At 36.2% G+C, this 21,159-nt stretch overlaps 1 protein-coding gene across 17 annotated transcripts in view; it reads right to left on the reverse strand.

Annotated features, from left to right (window-relative positions):
• NEO1 (neogenin 1) overlaps positions 1–21,159 on the reverse strand; it is a 234,909-nt gene that overhangs the window by 55,739 nt on the left and 158,011 nt on the right. For 9 of the 17 annotated variants that reach the window (XM_021099093.1, XM_021099097.1, XM_021099089.1 and 6 more), the window contains one exon: positions 4,069–4,228. In XM_021099093.1, the coding sequence (XP_020954752.1) occupies positions 4,069–4,228 (160 nt within the window). Of the gene's footprint in view, positions 1–4,068; positions 4,289–21,159 lie in introns of all 17 variants that reach the window. The other 8 variants (XM_021099094.1, XM_021099086.1, XM_021099092.1 and 5 more) reach the window with 1 other exon arrangement.

The following is a 21,159-nucleotide window of genomic DNA, read 5'->3' on the forward strand; positions in this document are numbered from 1 at the left end:
GTCCAAGAATCTTCCTCTGAAATATTCCCCAGATTTATTCTGTCTGCTCCAAGTCACTGCTACCATCTTCTTCCGAGCCTATCACATGCCTAGATCAACCTAACTACTGCCTGATCTGTCTCCCTGACTCCACTGCTTCTCCTTTCTGATCTTGCATATAGTACTTTTTTAAAATTTAGAAACACTTTTTTTTTAATTATTATTACTATTATTTGGTTTTTGGTCATGTCTGTGGCATGTGGAAATTCCTGGGCAAGGGATCGAACCCACACCACAGCAGGGACCTGAGCTGCTATAGTGACAATGCTGGATCCTTAGCCCACTGCACTACAAGGGAAACCCTGTAGTACTCTTAAAGTACTGCTAATAAAAGCTGTTTAATAAAACCACACTGCACACCTGCTCAGAAGTCTAAAATGGTCGCTTCTTAACTGATTATGTCAAAACTCTTAACTGGCATTCCCGCTCCAAACTTGCACTTTGTTATATTCTTACTAATTCTTATAAAAAATGCAGGGCCAAGCCAGGTTAGCTTTCCTACTTGTCCCTCCTTCCAACAACAGACACACAAACTAAACAGGATCCTCTTTGCATCTTCTTTTTATTTATGCTTGTCTTGTCCTCCTGCCCCTGCCAATTTATCTTCTATATTTTTCAATTCCAGCTTCATTTAGTAACCATCTCTGATTATTGCAACCCATGATTCATTAATAAGTGATAGATTTTCATTTAAAACAAAAGTACATACACCGTTAAAAAATTCAAAGTCCCAGTTTTTCTCCCTCCTTAAAACCTGTTCCACAGTGAGAGCTAACTGTAGAACATGGACCTATAATCTTACTAGATCCCTCCACATCAGGCTTTCTCAGCATCAACACTGTTGAGATCTGTGGCAGGATAATTCTTTGCTGTATGTGTAGGGGGCTGTCCTGTACACTGTAGGATGTTCATCAGCATCTCTGGCTTCTACTCACTAGGTGGCAGTGAGCACCCCCTCCCATCTCAGTTATGATAACCAAAACACCGCCAGACATTGCTAAAGCTGTACTGGGGAGATAAAACTATCCCTGGTTGAGAACCGTTGGTCGAGGTATTTACATACACATCAGAATACATGGGTATATAATTTAAAAATTCCTGCATCATCATTCATATGGATATATCTATATCATATGCCCATTCCCATATCAATGGACATTTCCTTTTTTCATTTTTATAAACAATACTGGAGTAAACATTTTTATATGAGTGCCCTATACATATATATGTGTGTGTATAGGACAGACACTTAGAAGAGCAATGTTGGATAAAAGGATATGTGCATTAAAAAGAAAAAAAATTCTGCCAAATCACTGTCTCCAAAGGCTCCTCTAATTTATACCATCACCAAGAGCCTAAAGTGGATTTAATCCCAGCATTTAGCTTGCTTAACACTGGATATTATCAACTTAAAATTTTTGCCAGCCTTACAGGTGAAAAAAATGGTACCTTATTTTGTATTTCCCAGATTGCTAGTGATGGTGAAAACTTTTTTTTTTAAACTTTAATGGGCTTTCCACTAACTTCTGTGAGTCACCTACTTGTATCATTTGCCTCTTGGTCTTTTGCTTGTGTTTTGTTACAGTTCTTTATAGAGATTGGGTATCAATATGATCTTTTATATACATTAAAATTTTCCCCAGTTTATTATTTGATCACATGGAATTTTACAGTTATATAATAAATTTTTTCAATCTCTCCTGTTTGGTTTCTGATTCTGTCTTCCTCTTAAAGCCATTTCAAATGCAAATGATAAAAACAGTTCCTGTATTTTCTTCTAATACATTTCTAAGTTGTAAAATCATTTTGATATAGCTATCATTTGTTATTATACAATAAGATAAAGACATAACTTTCATTCTTTCCACTAAATGGGATTAATTATCTCAACATTATTTCTCTCCCTCTTTTTTTTTTTTTGCCATGCCACGGCATGTGGAAGCTCACAGGCCAAGGATCAAACCCGTACCACAGCAGTGACAATACTGAATCCTTAACCTGCTAGGCCACCAGGGAACTCTTCAACATGATTTCTTGCATAACTATTATTTCTCCACTGAATGAAATTAATATATCCACTTAACAAATGTTTTTTTTAGTGCTACTTATATGCCAGGCTCTGTTCCAGGTGATTGGTGATACTCTACTGAACAAGACAAACACAAGAACTGTGTTAATAAAAAGAGAAAATTTCAGAGTGTTAAATGTTTTGAGAAAACATAACACAAAACAAAAGCTAAAAAACTAAACAGGGTGTTATGATACAGTGGTGTTCCAGTAAATGTTATAACAACTGGCTCTGGTTTGTGGCCCTTGTCACTGTAAATACTCCTATCATGCTCAGTTTTTGAGCTATCAAATCATGTCATCAGGTTTGCAAAATTTCCTGAAAATTTAACAAAACTGGCTTGGAAACAAGCCATCAAGTGCCTCACTATGTGACAGTGACCAAGGGGCCAAGCTGGGTGTGCAGTCACGGAAGACCTGAGGAGGAACCAGCTGAGGATAATGGACAAGAAACCAGATGGGTATTTGTGAGGGAAATGCAGTTTTGGTAGAGGGAACTCAAGGGCAAAGCCCCTGTGGTGGAAATAAGCTTGCTTCTCAGGGATTACTAAATGCTTTTATTCTTCTGTGAAATCCCACGAAATCTGTAAGAAGATCTGAAAGTCTACTAGAAACATTTTTAACACAAGGTGCTGTTTGGTAGTTACAGCTTTTGCCTTTCTGTGTCTAGAACCATGTTTCCTGATTTTGTAATTCCCAAAACATCCAGGGGCATATTCACATGAACATTCCATTACCCTGTGAGCAGCTCCCTCTATCTTGTTCAAATTATGTCACTCAGATGTCTCAAGAGTGATAAACCAAGGGGTCCTGACCTGATGAAGGTGCCTATACTTGCCAAGCTTGCCTGTCGGGTATTAAATACAATATATACCAAATGTAAGCACCCTAGTAGAAATACAAACTTTATTTCATGGGTTAGGGCCCTAACCCAAACAGCTTTCTTATTTTGGTGTGAAGCAACAGCACAACAAAGGAATCTACTCAGCAATGTGAAGAATACAGTTAGCACGCTGCATGGTACCTCCCAAACAGTTTATAATCTGGTTGGGAAAACAACACAGATACACAAAAAAATAAAACAAGAGTAACAACTATGGTAGTATCAGATCATGTGTTATAGTTAAGTGCCAATATCAGTGGCACAGGCACACATACAAAAGAAATAAATGCTCTGTGCTGAAAAAGACAGATTTATGAGGGCTTCGTGGATCTTAACACAGGTCAAGAAGGATTAGCTGAGAAAGGAGAAAGGGGGAGGTGACTGAAGAGAACAGACTGGGGGGAAAAAAAGGCTGCATAGTGATAGAAATTAGACTGGCTTTATTAAAAAGTGAGTTAAACTGGGGTTAAAGGAAAATGAGGCTGGGAAGAGAAAATAAAGGTAGACTATGGAGTAAAGCAGCCTGGTCATTCTGGAAAGTCTCTAAAAGCAATGGGGAGGCAACGTGAGTTCCTGAAAGATGTGGAGATGGAGACAAATTTAATGAAAATCTTATTTTAGGAAAATGAGTCACTAAGTACTCCTGTGTCATCGAGGAGACCCTCCCGAGCTAAGCCGCCCACATAAGCACAGGGTGCAGGCAGATATACATTGAGATTACTTTAGCAACTACCTTAACTTCTAGAATCTGAAAGTGCCACATAAGATATATGCTATAGGTTGTGCTTGACCGAATCTTTCTGAAAAACAGGTAGCCTTGGTTATATTTTAATACTTCCACCTAAATTGCTCTATTTATCCCTTCCCCAAGTCATCTGAGAAAGGCATGAAAGAATACCAGGGCTTCAGTCTATTTGGGAATTTACTTTTAATGACCTACAATTTCCTAAGAAGCATCTTGGTGCTATTTTCTGGACTGAAAGTTGGTACATATTCTGCATAGCAAAGAGTTACGTTGGGCACAACTGACATGGGTAGGCAAGATGCAACGAATGGGCTCCAGATATACAGGCACTTACCTAGCAATCCCCTCCTTGGTGTAGAAGACAGAGTAGGTAAGGTTGTCCCCATGAGGATCTGATGCAGGTGTCCGCCATGTCAATTTGATGAAGCGTGTAGAGACCAGGGAAGCCACGACATCCCGAGGAGCTGAAGGCAGTGGTCCAGTTGTGGCTGGTGCTAGATGGTCAGTAGTGGCACTGGTCAGTGAAGTGGGAGGTAATGTTGGGATGGCAACATCTTGTCATGTGCAAACATTGGGGAATATGAAGGGCAAACCACGACGGTTTTAAAAAAGAGAACAGAAAAAACAAAAAACAAAAAAATAAACAAAACCACGATGGGAAATAAAATAAAATGAATGAACATAAAAAAGGCCATTAAACTGAAGGCTAACATGCAGGCCAGGGGTAAATACTGAAAACTAATGGGCACTATTCAAGACACATCACTGCAGAGCAAGCACACTTTCTGGTCATTATAATGGTTGTGGGCAAGGGACACAGAGGGTGACAGCTGAGAATAAAACATCTCACAGGACAGAGCAGTACCCAAGTAGCTTTCTTTAATCCTGAAAGCAGCATGCAACATCTGTTGAACTCTGTACATAAAAGTCTTACATATGATAAAACCTCAATATTTTCTTCCACTTTATCAAAATATGGAATGATATGTGTAGAGTGCATGAGCCTGGTTACACTCAACACAGGCCCCAGACTATTATCGTCTCATTGCAGAGCTGTGTGTGTCTTTATTTAGCTCTACAGGAGATTCGAGACCCACATCTTCAGCTGGAGTCTAGTATTAAAGTCTGCTCTCTGTATTTGTCAGTACCAAGGGAAGTTTGCCAGCCTTTCTCACTTCTCTAAGTTATAGTTCATCTGCCATTTTATCATTTCATTTAACTGTGACAGTGTAATATCACAAATTGAAAATTCCAAAGCTACAAAAATACAATACTTATTGGGTAGCATATATGTTTGTATAGTCATTGCTGCCAATTTAATATATTATGACAGCCTGCAGACCTAAGGAACAGGATGGGACAAATGAAGCGATGGCAACTCAAAGTTCTGTTAGTCAAAAGACTTTGCCTGTATGCCTGGAGTCAGTCCATTCTGTTGTGGGACACTTCAGATTTTAGAATTCCATTCCTAATACTGAACCAAAAATCTTCACCTTGGAGAAAGTATTTTTAATCTCACAATTTTCAACTGAAGTAATTCATTAGAATTGTATTGTAAACTTAATGGGGAAACTGGAAGAAGAGTGGCAGAGTGGAAAACATGAAAATTCTGGACTTAGTTTTCAATGAAAAGGTAGGACAACAACCTCCTAAGAATATCTGTGAACTATGAGAGACTATTTTGAAGTGAGGAAGTCTAAATAAATATGCCAGGGAAAGGCAGAGGAAGATCACGTAAGGTCTCTAGACATTGAGCCCTTTCTAGATGGCCCTCCTGCTCTAGACTTACAACTCTATGAAATACGTACTATCATTCCACCTCTACATTATATATGGAGACTGACATTTAAAAAGGCTATTCATTTGTTTTAGGTCACAGATAGTAAGAGGTGGAGTGTTAAAACCAACCTTGTTTTTTAGTTTAAGGGCTCCTGGATTTAGTCAATAGGAGTTCTAGTTCTGGTTGTGCCACTCAGGGTGATGGCAATAATCAGAGACTCATGTTTGTTTTTGTCAGCTCCTCAGGCCCCAAAGTCCTACAAAGGCAATGCAAGGGCCCAGGATGGATGCCTGAACATGCAGTACGTGTTACAGGAGAAAAACCCTGAGTTGTAGGATATACCACTTTCATAGGAAGGGAAAACTTTAAGCCCCAGACAAAGAACAGGCCTGCTGTGGATATCTAATTTAATTTTGTTAAGGTCGGAGACATACTTTGTATGATTTCAGTCTACTAAAATGTCCTGAGACTGTTTTGTGTCCCAGCATATAGTCTATTCCAGTAATTGTTCCATATGTGCTTGAAAAGACTCTGTAGTTGTTGGGTGGAGGCTGCATGATATCAGCTAGGTCAAGTTGGTTGACAGGATTGTTCAATCCTTCTATACTCTTTCTAATCTTTTCTAATTGTTTTATCAGTTTTTGAGAGTAGGATATTGAAATCTCCAACTATCATCACTGACTTATGTATTTCTTCTTTGAACGTAACAATTATAAATGCAAATATACCTAACTACAGAGCCCCAAAATATTCAAAGAGATCTGGAAAAATCTCAAAATCTTGAAATCAAACAACCCACTCTTAAATAACTGATAGGTTAAAGAAGAAATCACAAGAAAAAATTCAAATATTTTTAACTGGATGGAAATGAAAATACAACATATTAAAAATTAAAGGATGCAGTTAAAGCAGTACTTAGAGGGAAATTAAGATAGCTTTATCAGAAGAGAAATCTCACACAAATTACCTAAGTGTCTACATTACTGAAAGAGTATAGATCCTAAGCCTTCTCTCTCTCACACACACAAGGTAACTATGTGAGGGGATGAATGTGTTAATAACTTAATTGCTTGACTCCTTTTACAATGTGTACATATTATAACCTCATGTATGCTTTAAATACGTTGCCATCATTTGTTGTTATACCCCAATAAAGCTGGAAAAACTGAAATAAATCAAATTTTCACCAAATTCTTAAAAAAAAATGAGACTGAGAAATTAAGAGAAAATGTAAGCCACCAAAATCAAGAATCAAAGAGGGGACAATGCTACCAACCTTACAGATACTAAAAAAATTATAAGATAAAATTATGAACAACTTTATGCCAATAAATCAGAAAATTTAGAGGAAAGAGAAATAGAAAAGGAAGGAAGACAAAAATTACCAAACCTACTCAAGAAGAAACACAAAATCTGGAGAGAACTGTAACAAATAGAGAAATTTAATCAGTAAATAAAATCCTTCCACAAAGAAAAGCACAAACCCAGATGGCTTCACAGCTGCATGCTATCAAATAGTTAAAAAAGAAACAATATTAATCCTTCACAATTCTTTCAGAAAAAGAGTAAAAACACTTCCAACTCACTCTATGAAGCTAGTATTACTCAGCTGTAAAAGCCAGACAAAGATATTGCATGAAAAGAAAACTACAGATCAACATCCTTTATGATCACAGATATAAAAAAATCTTAAAATATCAGCAAACCATATTTGGTAACATAATAAGGGAATTATAAACCATGATCAAGTAGGATTTATTAAAGACTAGTTTAATTTCCCAATCTAATGTAATATATATTAAGAGAAAAAAATCCTAATCATCTCAAGAGATGAAAAGAAAAAGCACTTGACAAAAGCAAACTCCTATTCATGGTAAAAACTCTCAACAAACTAGGTACAAAAGTAAACATCCTCACTCCAAAAAACCTACAGTGAATATTATACTTAATGAGGAGTAAATGCTTTTTTTGCACAATTGGAGACAAGACAAGGCTGTTAGCACTTGCTTCTTATATTAAGCATTGTACTGGATGCACCAGCCAGTGCAAGAAGGCAAGAAAGAGAAAAAAAGTTAATAAGGATTTAAAAAGGAAAAAGTAATATCCTATTGAATCTATCCAAAAAAGTTACTAAAACAAATAAATATGTTTAGCAAGGTCATAGGATACAAGGTCAATAAACAAAAACCAACTCTCTTTCTACACTAGGAATGTACAACCCAAAAGCGAAATTAAGAAAACTCCATTCACAAGAGCATCAAAAAAGAACAAAATATTTAAGAATAAATTTAACAGAAGAAGTAGAACTACAACTCACTGCTGAGAAATTTTTAAAAATAAAAATAAAGATCTAAACAAAAAGAAGATCTAAATAAATAAGTGTTCATGGATTGGAAGACTTACGTTAAGATGATAAACTGCTCCTAAAATTTACCACAAAAGATCTGCAAAAGATTTACAATAGCCAAAGCAATTCTAAAAAGAAAATGATTGGGGGACTTGTACTATTCAGTTTCAAAACTCACCATAAAGCTCTAGTAATCAAGACAGTCTGGCATATGAATAGTCATAAAGATCAATGAAAGAGAATTGAGAGTCCAGAAGTTAAACCCTTATGTTGTGGTCAACTAGTACCAAGAAATTTCAATAACCGTCTTTTCAACAATTGGTGCTGGTACCACCACATATCTACATGTAAAATCACGGATTTAGATCCTTACTTAACATCATATACAAAAATTACCTCAAAACAGCTCAGAGACTTAATGAAAGAACTAAAAATTCTAGAAGAAAATACAGAATTAACCTGTGGCTGGGGGAAGGAGTAGCTATTGATGGAAAACAACCATGAGGGAATTTGGGGAAATGGAAATGTTTCATAACTATATTGTGATGATTACACAGCTCCATAAATTTATTAAAAGTTACTAAATTTTATTTTTTATTACTTTTTATTTTGTCTTTTTGTCTTTTAGGGCCTCACCTAGGCTAGGGGCCTAATCAGAGCTGTAGCCGCCAGCCTACGCCACAGCCACAGCAACGTCAGATCCTTAACCCACTGAGCGACTGCATCTGTGACCTACACTACAGCTCACGGCAACACCGGATCCTTAACCCACTTTCCAAGGCCAGGGATCGAACCCAGGTCCTCATGGATGCTAGTCAGGATCGTTAACCCCTAAGCCACGACGGGAACTCCAAAGTTACTAAAGTTTACACTAACAATGGGTGAATTTTATGGCAGGCAATAATACCTAACATACTTCAATAATAATGTTAAAAAGAATGAAATGGCTTATACTGGCTAGCTGAAACAAACATACTTTTCTAATGTAAAAAAACAACAGTTATAGAGTATTAGGACATTTCTGTTGCTCAAAACACCTGAGCTTAAAATCAACCTCTCTGAAGTAGTCACAAAATTAAAGTGTCCAGAAATTACCCAAAGGTTTTTACAAATGCCAACTGATCATCAAGGATCCCAAAGTGTAACTGAATTATACATATCTCTAGGCCAAATGTAATCAAAACTGTTTCTTTGAAAAGCCTGATTATGTTACATCTGTAGTATATCTGCTTTCTTTCTCTTCTGCCACGAAAGCTCACTCATGTGCAAAAGATATGATCACAGCACTCCCTCATACAAATCTGATCCTCTACAAATCTGTCCCATTTAGCTTTCCAGTCTAATTTCCAGGACATGCTTGCTAGATTTGCCTGGTTACTGAACCAGAATGGACTTTTCAGGTCTGTATCTATGTTTATACAACTATTATATTTAGAACAATGAACACCATGTAAATCAGATTCAAGTCAAAGGCAACTGGGAAATCAGTTTGAGAAAAGATATTATTAAACTTACAAAATCTGAACAACATAAAAAATACTGTTTGCTTTGATCTTCTGCTCAAATGCTTGGCAGTAGTTTCACACTGGCACTTTCACCGAAACCCAAAGAGCTGAAGTGATCTCTGTGAGATCCTGATGAAGGATTTTCTTTTTCCTGATGTGGCTTTTTGTTACTTGAGGAAATCATCAGAGCTACTCTTCATTTTTCTGAGAAACCACTTTCAAAATCCAGCTACACTGTGGTTGATGGCTCCAGTTTAATGATACATTAGATTTGTGACAAGGTGTCACTTCTAGTAGTTCATAATTATGAGCTTAACCAACAGATCTATGCACTTAAAACAGTTTCTAGGTAGAGATCACTAAATTCTGTGCTAGATCCAGTTATCCTAATTTAACATGCACTCACCCTAGCCAAGGGAGCTGTGTATGGGCACATTTAAGTTTTCTTTTGAAACTTTGTTTTGAAATTTTCAAAATTTCCTTTAAAATTTTGTTCCTTTTTCATACTTTCTTTGAAAACAGGTTCCTTTAGAACTTATGTCAAAATCTTTTGAACTCTTGCAAAATGTAAGAAAATATCTTGAGAAATATGTCTCTCTAGCTAGCCCTGCATTTCTTTACGTAAAGGAATTACTGAATTGGTATTCCCCAGGAACAGTTATAGCAACATTACTCAGAATACATTGCTCAGAACTGAGTTAAATTTACATGGAGTTTACTGCTCTAAATCCACAGAGCAATTCTTTGGGGAGGTATTAACATGTATACCATAAAAAAGAAAACAATTATATTTGGAAGACTGTGGAGATTGGCTATGCTTATTAGCATGTTAAAGACTCCCAGCAATTCTATAGGAGTAAAACCTGTTTGGTTTGTTAATCTATCATTTCTCATTCTTATTTAATGATGAAATCCATTTTCCCCTAATGGTAATCCAGCTTGGGCAATCCTGAACTAAATGATACCTGAGATGGTATCTATCTGGCAGAGCAAGTCTTTAAAAGAACTTCTAGGAGTTCCCTGTTGGCCAAGTGCTTAAGAGTCCAGTGGTGTCAGTGATGTGGCTTGGGTCACTGCTGTAGTACAGGTTTGATTCCTGGCCTGGCAGCAGGCATGCTTTTTTTTTTTATTAAAAAGAGCCTCTGCTCCAGTCACTGTTCAACTACTCTGGTAGCTAATCTATTTCAAATTTTTAATTCAAAAATCAAAATGCAATAATAAGCTTGTTATAAGTGATTTTACACAATATATAAATATACAAAGCAGAAGGATCAAAATTTCACTTTTTATCATCTCCAAAATATCACTGTTAAAAGTTTGGTTCATGTTTTTCCAAATATTTTCCTTTTCATAACAAACTTCTGTATGATGGAATGTGTCTTTTTAAAAAGAGCTTCCTCTCTGTATATACAAACAGACCTCACTATTCCTAAATGCTGCATATTATTCTATAATATAATTTAATTCATCATTCCTTTGTTGCTACTTACATTTATGCTGTTTTATTAATTAATTAATGTTACTATGGGCAATGCTTCTGTAAACTTTCTTATACATGTATCTTTTTTTGTGCACATGTGTAAACATTCCTGTGACATAAATTCCTATCAGTAAAAATGCTGAGCTAAAGGTTTGTGTATTTGAAAGCTGAGAGATGAAGGTTATTTTGGTTTCAGTTTGAGGACCAAGGGTCAAATACATTTCTGGGTCCAGCACTTTATTAAAAAAAAATCTATACAACAAACAGGACAAAAAAAAAAAAGGAATACAAACTCCACTTTGGATGAAACTAAGAGATATCTGCAATCCCACCACAAAATATATGATAAAAGGAGGTAGAGCGAAGTAAATTAATTAATGGAGCAAAGTTGATCTATATACCTTCAGAGAAACAGATGGATGAGACTCAAACCCACTGACCTTGAGGAACTGGCAGCATTTCAGGAGAAAGGGATGATGTGAGGGACAGAGGACTTAGCTATTAAATCTCCAACTCAACCCTGAAGGTGGGAGGTTTACACTCAGGAGAAACTAAATCAGAGAGTCTCTGGGCTCAGAGGAGATCATCAAGAGGACCAAGACCACATACCACAAGTACAAAACCACCCATCTTCCTCCTCAACAAGTTCCGGAAGACTGGCAACCAGGGAGGCTTATTATCTATCATTAGGCAGGAGACTGAAGCATCCCTCTCTAGATAAACTGAACAGAAGTTTATCTAGAAGAGAAGCCTTACAAACACTGCTATCTGGTGAGGACTCAGCAACAGCTACAAAAAAGACTGGCTGCCTAATAATAAAGCTCAGCAGTTAAAAAGCTTTACCTCAAACATTTAAGGGAAAATATGATATTTCCATAGCCTCAAGGTCTGTTTCCTAAAATATTTATTAATTACAAAGAGAAAACTAATAGCTTCCACTGTACTATAAGCAAACCAGTTGGGTCCTGGTTAGGGTTAACAAAGTATTCAATGTCAAAGAGTGCCACAGAAGCCCAACCTGCACTCTGGCTTCCTGAAAAAAGGAGAAGTGTTCTGTGACAACAGGCAGTACTTCTAATCCCAGTTAGGTTGTTGGGAGTGGATGAAGGAATGACCAGGCTGAAGAGTATCACCACCTCAAGAGCAAAACCAACAAACAGCTGTCCTAATGAGATTCTTCTAAAAATGCAATTCACAATTTCTCAAATTTTCAGTAACTTTCTTTTCTACCTCTTGTCTTAACCTTATACTTTAAGTCTAATTTGGAAAAACAAACAAAAAAACCAAGAAAACTCAGTGAAAGTGTCTCTGGCATTTCAGATAGCAGCTATTAATGGCACCATAATAATGGTGGGCCAAAGAGATAAGCTACTTTTTCAACTGCCATTGGAAAGTCAATCAAAATGTCCATTAGTGCTTGTCCCATTCTAAAATGATTTTAAGAAGACATGTATGAATGTTCTAGTAGCTCAGTTTTCATCCTTAAAATTTCTCTACTGGGTGCTACTCCACAATTCTAATAGAGAAATTCATTTCCCCCCACTGCAGATATCTCAAACAAAGCAATTTAAAAAATCTTAAGAAGCATAGAAAAATAACAAGAGTCCAATAAAACAACTGTTCCTTCAGATTAAAGACATTCAAATAAAGCATTTATATGCAATGGGGAAACAACAATTACACTAGACTATTAATCATAGCACTTTATTAAAAATAAAACACTAAAAGGATGTGAAAAGTGTTCTAAATTACTTGCTCCTGAGAGTAATCTGTCACATAAAGGAGCCAATGAAAAATATGTGGCATTACAATGAGTCTGAGGCTATACACTGGTTGTTCCCAACGGTATCTCTCAACAGATTAGGTATATTTCACAGAAGCCTATAAGAGAGAAGCATAAGAAAAAGATTTCTCCCTTTCTCAATCTAATATAATTCACTACTCTTTCCAAAATTAAAATATAATGATATTGAATTAAGAAAACTAAAGCAGAGGAATAACCCTACACAATGGTCATGATTTAGGCTTAGCATCCTCTTATATACTGTTGCAATCTGATTTATAAACATCTGCTTTCAGGAGACTCATAGAAAAAAAACAGCTGTAGCCCCGCTCCTTATGGCTTATTCTCATTCTGCTGGATTCCCTACATGGGAGGTAGTGTTAAAAAACTTAAGATTTTTGAAGTTTCTAAAGGTTCCAAGTATAGGTAATAAAGAGGCTTTAGAAAATAGAGGCAGGAGTTCCCGTCGTGGCACAGTGGTTAACGAATCTGACTAGGAACCATGAGGTTGCGGGTTCGGTCCCTGCCCTTGCTCAGTGGGTTAACGATCTGGCGTTGCCGTGAGCTGTGGTGTAGGTCGCAGACGTGGCTCGGATCCTGCGTTGCTGTGGCTCTGGTGTAGGCTGGCAGCTACAGCTCCGATTCGACCCCTAGCCCAGGAACCTCCATATGCCGCAGGAGCGGCCCAAGAAATGGCAAAAAGACAACAACAACAACAACAAAAAAAAAAAAAAAAAAAAAAAGAAAGAAAAAGAAAATAGAGGCAGATGTTAAAGTAAGAAATAATATTTAAACACAAAGTTCTATTCATCAGTAGAATGGGTTGGATGTGTTATGAGAAAGAATGCTCTATCACTGGAAAATGGTAAAGGTGACTGCAAAGCAATCACTGCATGGGTAAAAGTTGTACTTCTAAAATTCTATGATTTTCTAGAACATAAAAAAATAGCCTTCCCAATAAATCTCAAGGATTCTGTTTAACATATCACTTGTTTGAAATGGCACAAATATGATTGTTCTGTACTGTTAAAAAGATACTTTATAATCAAATTGCTTCGTGAAATTGTGACATGAATTTTAAGGCTTGACAGGTTCATACTATTCTCCTTCTAGGTTTATTGTGACAGAAACAGCAATTTATTTGAGGCCTACTTTAGATCTATGAAAATCATCTTCCATTTTATGATCCATATTATTTAACTTCTAGAAGCAGAAATCAAAATGGTTATTTTGCATGCAAATAACTCCCAAATAGCTTGAATCTCCTTGAAATATTTATGCCAATTCACATACCTTCATCCATGCCGGTATAAGGAGGAACCTCTAATTAATTCTAAAACTATTTGTCATTTCCTGAATATTCATGTTATTAATCCCAAGAGCAGGATTAAAACAGATACACTCAAGATCTCTACTCATATTTAAATAAAATCCACACAAATATTTACAAGTCAACAACCCTGATGTGGAAACTGACTTAAAAGGATCCATTTGTAAATTAAAGACAAAAATTGAACTAAGTACACATCATTTGTTAATAATATTTACTGAAATGGTACATGTCGGTAATGCTGGGAATCATAAAGATAAAGGACACACATGATAGGAGGCACTAATCCTTTTCCCAGTGATCTCACACGCTAGCAAGGAAGAAACTGTATGCATCAAATGACTAAGTTATATAGAAAGTGGATACTGCTATAATGGAGATCAAATAAACATAAAATGAAGTAAAAAGTAAAATTTATTTTTGCTAGAAGACTGCCAAGAGCACTACAGCTGAGGTGGCATTTAAGACAGGATCTTAAAAAATATACAGGATTTGGTCCAGGTAGAAGGGATTTTTGTTTGTTTATTTATTTTTTTAGGGCTGCAACCGCAACATATGGAAGTTCCCAGGCAAGGGGTTGAATCTGAGCTGCAAATGCTGGCCTACACCACAGCCACAGCAATGTGGGATCTGAGCTACGTCTGTGACCTACAGCTCATGGCAATGCCGGATCCTTAACCCATTTAGTGAGGCCAGAGATCAAACCCTCATCCTCATGGATACTAGTCAGGTTCATTAACCACTGAGCCACAATGGGAATTCCAAAAGGGAGTTTTATATTATGCACAAAGCAACTTAGGTGACAAAGTATAAGGTGAGTGAGGAACTGACCTTAACTGAGTTTGGTGGGGTAGAAGCTATAATCCATACTATTACTAGTGTTTAAATACATCTACCAGTCAGACAGGCTAGGGTTAAATCCTGGCTCTAACATGCATGTTGACTGTGTGAGCCGGCGCATGTTATTTTGTGTCTTTAAACTTCACTTTTCTTAAGTATACATACACCTAATAGCAACATCCACTTCACTGTGTTGATGTATGGATTAAAAGATATATTAAAAGCATTTAGCATGTTCCTGGCACAGAGTACGTGTTTAATTAACATTAACTTACTATTATCAATAGTAATAAATAAGTCTATTTTGTTAACTGAAAAGGAATGATACTGGAACAAACTGAGCTAAACAGACCTATCTACTTTCTCTTCCAACCAAAATCCTTTGAAATTATAATCTACTTTTTCTTTCAATCAAAATCCTTTGACATTATAGAAACAAATCTAGTATGTTTTTAAGAAAAGAGGCCATCCTTAAAATTAAAATGTTGAGGAATTCTTAAAAGATACATAGTGATCTGGTGAAAAAAGAATAAAGAAAATCTATAGCCCAATCTGGCAGAGGGGAAAATAATTTTCAAATGAGCAGATAAGACCATGACCAAGTATGTTCCATAGATTAAGGACATGAGAAAACACACGGATAATTAAGCAAAGAACTATCTTCGAAATACTGCAGCCAGATATGTTTTCTCTTTTACTTATACCAAGCCACATTTTCCCCTGGTTTTACCCATGACCTAAAATGTTAAAATCCTTTCCCAAAAAGAGTACTTGGGGCAAACTTTTATGGATATACTCGACCTAGGTCAACAACAGCCAGATAGGGACAAAAATAAATATGTATCATAAATGAAAGCATCTGGAATTAACCCAAAAAAGAAGGTATAAAGCTCAATAAAAAATAACGTTCAAGGGAACAGAATAAACTAGCAAATAGGAGACACTTTAAAAGATGTTTAAGATTTGAATAACATAAAATAATAAGTCTTTATTTTAAAAACTTTTATAAATCTTAGAAAATAAAAATATAGGCAGGAGAAATGTCTGGGTTTGGTCCTGGCATATAGAGCTTGAAAGTCATTATTCCTGTCCTTATAACAGGAAAAAGCTGAGCAAACTTAAAATGAATGATGAAACTTAAAATGAATGACTTTTCTTAGATTTTCTGAGATGACAAGGCAAACTGCCACCCCAAAATCTTGTGAGACAGGTGCATATAGTGAGATACAGCAACTAGAATCTGTTTACAAGAAGTGGAAGCCAATGGTGCTGTAAACTGCTAGAAACACTTAAACAGAAATTCTGATGAATTGCTGGAGGTGGAGTATAGACTAGTGTGAAAACAGGTAATTCCTGGGGGCCATAGTCTTATTATTTTTGTGGGCTTTCCCTAGGAACTCTACCAGGTTCTCTCCAGGAGGATTCCAAAAAGATCCCCTCCTGTCTCTGGCAGGGGCTGAGAAGGAGTAACCATTGTCAAATGTGTCCAGGGCCTTTTCCATTCAAAGACTCACTTTGTAGAGGAAAATGTTTTGCTAGAGCACAATTCTGAAACTTTATTCCAGTTGGAGGGAAGAAGTCCTACTCGTGCCACTTCTAACTTTCCTGTTTCACCTAAGGGAAGAAGGGGAAATACAACAACTCATAGTCAACACGGGACAGAGCTTCAAGGAAATAACCTGAGAACTATAGACAGGGAAGGGAGCAGGGAGGAAAGAGCTATGCCACTGGAGAAACATGTGTGAAGGTCATAGCCATGACACACAGGCCCACTTAAAATGTGAGAATTAATCAAAAGATTATAAAATAATCCTCCTCTTTCCCATCTTAATGTCACACAAATGGGGCTCAGTTATAACAACAGTGGATTACTGGTGAAAGATCTGCAAGAAATGCTCTAAGGTACCAAACACAGAAAAGTTCCAAAATCTAGAGTGTAAGTCAAAAAACCATGCAGACCTCAGAATTTAAAGCATCTGTTATCTGTCCCTACGATAAACATTAAACACAACCCAACTCCTAGCTAGATTAACATAAATTCTCACACTAAAGGCCTATTTACCTCAGTTCCCATTACCTGATATAAGATGCCCAATTAACAGCAAGAAATTACAAGACATGCCAAAAGGGAAAAAAAACACAGTCTGAAAAATTAAACAACCATCAGAACAACAGACACAGATGATGGGAGTACCACAGGAAATCTGAAATAATGATGACTAATAGCCAGTTCTAATGAATAAAGTGGATAACATAAAAAACATATAGACAGGCAGATAGAACTCTAAGAATCAAAAGGAAATGCTGCAAATAAAAAGCAGTAACAGACAAGAAGAATGCCTTCGATGGACTCATCCATAAATGTGACATGACTGAGGAAAGAGTCAACCTGAAGATAAATCAAAGAAAACCTCCCAAACTGAAATGAAAAACAGAAGAAACAAAAAATCCAATTAACTTAGTAGGACAGTATCAAAAAGTTTAACATATGTCTAAATGAAATGCCAGAATTCAAAGAGAGAATAAAACAGAAGAAGTATTTGAATAATGTCAATAATGTCCCCCAAATTAATGACAAACATCAGATCACAGATCCATGAGGCTCAGAGAAACTAAGTTAAATATTTAAAAAATTCATACCTAAAATATATATTCAAACTGCTGAAAGCCAAAGAGAAATTCTTCAATGAAGTCAGCAGAGAAAAAAAATCACCTTACCTATAGAATAACAATAAAATTACAATGAACTTCTTTCCTGGCAAAAACTACATAAGAAGAGAGTAAAAGAGAAGTATTTAGTGTTGAAAGAAAAAAAAATAAACAAAAAGATACCACCAACTTTGAATTTTATATCCAGCAAAACTATTCTTCAAAAGTAAAGGAGAAAGAAATACTTGGTTAGACTAACTAAAACTGAGGGAATTCACTGCCAGGTGACCTGCCCTGAAGAAAACATTAAAAGTTCTTCAAGGAGTTCTCTTGTGGTGCAAGGTTAAGGATTTGGCACTGTCATTGCTGTGGTTCAGGTTCAATCCCTGGCCCAGGAACTTCTGCATGCTGTGGATGTGGTAAAAAATAAAAGTTCTTCAAGCAGAAGAAAAATGAAATAGGTAAGAAACTTGGATCTACACAGTAAAAGGATAAGTGTCAGAGAAGGAATAGTGGTGGTAAGACGACAATCTTTTATGTTTATTGATTGATTGAAAAGGTAACTGTATGTCTACAGCAATAATATGGATAAGTGAAATGGATGACTGCAATATACAAGGGACAGGAAGGAGGAATTGGGAATACTGTTATAAAATACTTGTAGTACAAGTGAAGCATTAACAGTGTTATTGGAAGATGGGTTTAGATTATTTAAAAACATGTATTTTAAAATCTAGGGCAACAACTAACAAATATTAATGGAAGTATAACTGACACACTAAGACAGGAGTATGTTATACCAAATAATCAAAACCATAAAAGACAAAAAAAGAGGGGCAAAGAAACCAAAAAAAATGCAATGAATAGTAAGAGGACAGAAACATGGTAGACATTAATCTGACTACATCAATAATCACATTAAATGTAAATAGTCTAAATACATCTATTAAGTGAAAGGCTGTCAAGAGTGAATTAAAAAAACAAGGATACAGAAAAGAACAAAGTATTGGCAAGGATGTAGAGAAAATGGAACCCTCGAGCATTGCTGATAGGAATGTAAAACAATAAGATGGTATTGTTCCTGTACGAAATAATAGAGAGGTTCCTCAAAAAAATTAAAAATAGAATTCCTATGATTTAACAATTCCACTTGTAGGTTTATACCTAAAAGAATTGAAACAGGATCTCAAAGAGATTATCTGTACATCCATGTTTGCAGCAGCATTATCCACAATAGCTAAAACACTGAAATAGCCCCAAATGTCCATTGGTGGATGAAGAGATAAGCAAAATGTGGTATACATGTACAACGGAATATTGTTCAGTCTTGAAAAGGTAGGAAATTCTGACATATGCTACAACATGGTGAAACTTGATGACATCATGCTAAGTGAAATAAGCCAGTCACAAAAGACAAATACTGTATAAGAATTTCTGTTCTGCCAAATGAAGAGAGTTCTGGAGATGGATGATGGTGATGGTTGCATAGCAATATGAATGTACCTAACCCCATGAACTGAGCACTTTAAAATGGTTAAGACAGGAGCTCCCTGTAGTGCAGCAGGTTAAGGATCCAATGCTGTCATCACAGTGGCTCTGGTCACTGCTGTGGTGCAGGTTCAAGCCCTGGCCTGGGAACTTTCACATGTCATGGGCGTGGAAAAAAAAAGTGGTTAAGATAGTAAATTTTATGTTATATGTACTTTACTACAATAAAAAATTGGGGAAAAGATCAGAAGAAGATAGAGATGAAGAAGCAGAGGACAAAAATAGCTAGAACAAAAAACCAAGGGCAATTCTAGTTTAGGATAATATTCAAGGAATGAAGGAGTTAAGAACAGGAAGCACATGACAAATTCTTTTTTTTTTTTTTTTTTTTTTTTTTTGGACCACACTCATGACATGCTCAAGTTCCTGGGCTAGGGATTGAACCTGAAGTGATCCAAGCCACTGCAGTGGCAATGCTGGATCTTTAGCTTGCTGAGCCACAAGGGAACTCTGCATAAATTTTCTTTTTAAGCACTGTCCAAGGAGGTTCAGGTGAGTAAGAAACAACTTTCTGTTACAGAATAGTGACTTCCTTCCAAAATGTATAATATGGAAAAGGGAAAAAGGAGTCACTTCACAGTAGAAATAAGTGACAAATACCACCTCAGTCAGGAGATCAGGGTCAATATCCAGTGATCAGCAATGTTGACAGTATATACTTTGATTATGGTGAGAATGGAAATTTCCCCCTTTGGTCCCCTTCCCCCAAACCTACATTCATAAAATAACCATGAGAAAAATATCAGACAAATTTTAATTGAAGTACATTTTACAAAATACTTGATTAGTGCTCCTCCAAAGTTGTTAGCAAAGACAAGAAAGTCTGAAAAATTGTCACAGCCAAGAGGAGCCTAATAAGATATGAAGACTAAATGTAATGTGGTGTTCTGGATAGGATTGTGGAATAGAAGAAGGACATTAGAAACAACCAAGGAAATCTGAATAAAGTATGGCATGTCATGAATCAGAAAAAGCGTCAATGTTAACTAACTATGACAAATATATTTTACTAATGCAGGATGTTAAAAATATGGGAAGTGGGGTGGTATATAAGAGAATGCTTTACACTATCTTCATAGTTTTATAAAACTAATTATAAAATTAAAAGCTTATTAAAAATATAGGCAGAAAAGCAAACTGGACTCAAAGATAAAATTAGTGGACTGGGAAGTAATTATAGGGATCCTGCCAGAAAAATAAGTTAAGGACAAGAAGTGTCACATAAAGGGAAAGTTTAAAAGGAGACAACAGAATAAGGAGCAAGAGCAATAAATGGTCAAATACATAACATCATGAAAAATTTTCTGGACCTGAACAGATGTAACTTTTTTTTTTTTTTTTAAAGATGTAAGTCTATTTTAAAGGGACCACTTGAGTTCCTGTGGTGGTGCAGTGGAAACAAATCTGACTAGTATCCATGAGGATGTGGGTTCAATCCCTGGCCTTGCTCAGCGGGTTGGAGATCTGGCATTACCGTGAGCTATGGTGAAGGTCACAGGTATGGGTCGCGGATGGACTCGGATCCCACATTGTAGCTCTGATTTGACCCCTAGCCTAGGAACTTTCATATGCCATGTGCGCAGCCCTAGAAAAAAAAAAAAAAAGAAAAAAGAGAAAGGGACCACTCAGTGCTGGACAATATGAACTGGGAATGAAGGAAGTAAGGAATCCACATCATGAAATTTCAGAATTCAAAGGATAAAGATAATACCAAAAGCTTACAGGAAATAAAACAGGCAACTATTACCTAAACATAAATAAGAAAAATATTTCTAACAGTATGCCAGGATACAACAAAAGCTTATGAGAGCAAATAATATACTTCCCAATATGTAGTTTTGAAAACTTACTTTTCACATACCCTTCCTGAAAAACTTAATATAAGGATATACATTAGCAAAATAAATTAAAAATAACAATTCCAAGAAAGTAGAAATTGTAGTTCAAAGAATGTATTTGAGGGGAAGGCACAATAATATGAAGACAGTGAGAGCATGATGAAGTTTTAAAACTATCTGGTGAGGATAAAGAGATCATGGTAACCCTAAGCGCCATTAGGAAAAAATATGTCTAAATACCTACGTCAAATTTTAAGGGTAACCATTTGATAAACAGAAATTAAAAGGAGTGGCTTGGTAGAACTCATAGGGATATAAAGACAGT

The sequence above is a fragment of the Sus scrofa genome, chromosome 7 (genome assembly GCF_000003025.6).
Source record: "Sus scrofa isolate TJ Tabasco breed Duroc chromosome 7, Sscrofa11.1, whole genome shotgun sequence".
Lineage (NCBI taxonomy): Eukaryota > Metazoa > Chordata > Mammalia > Artiodactyla > Suidae > Sus > Sus scrofa.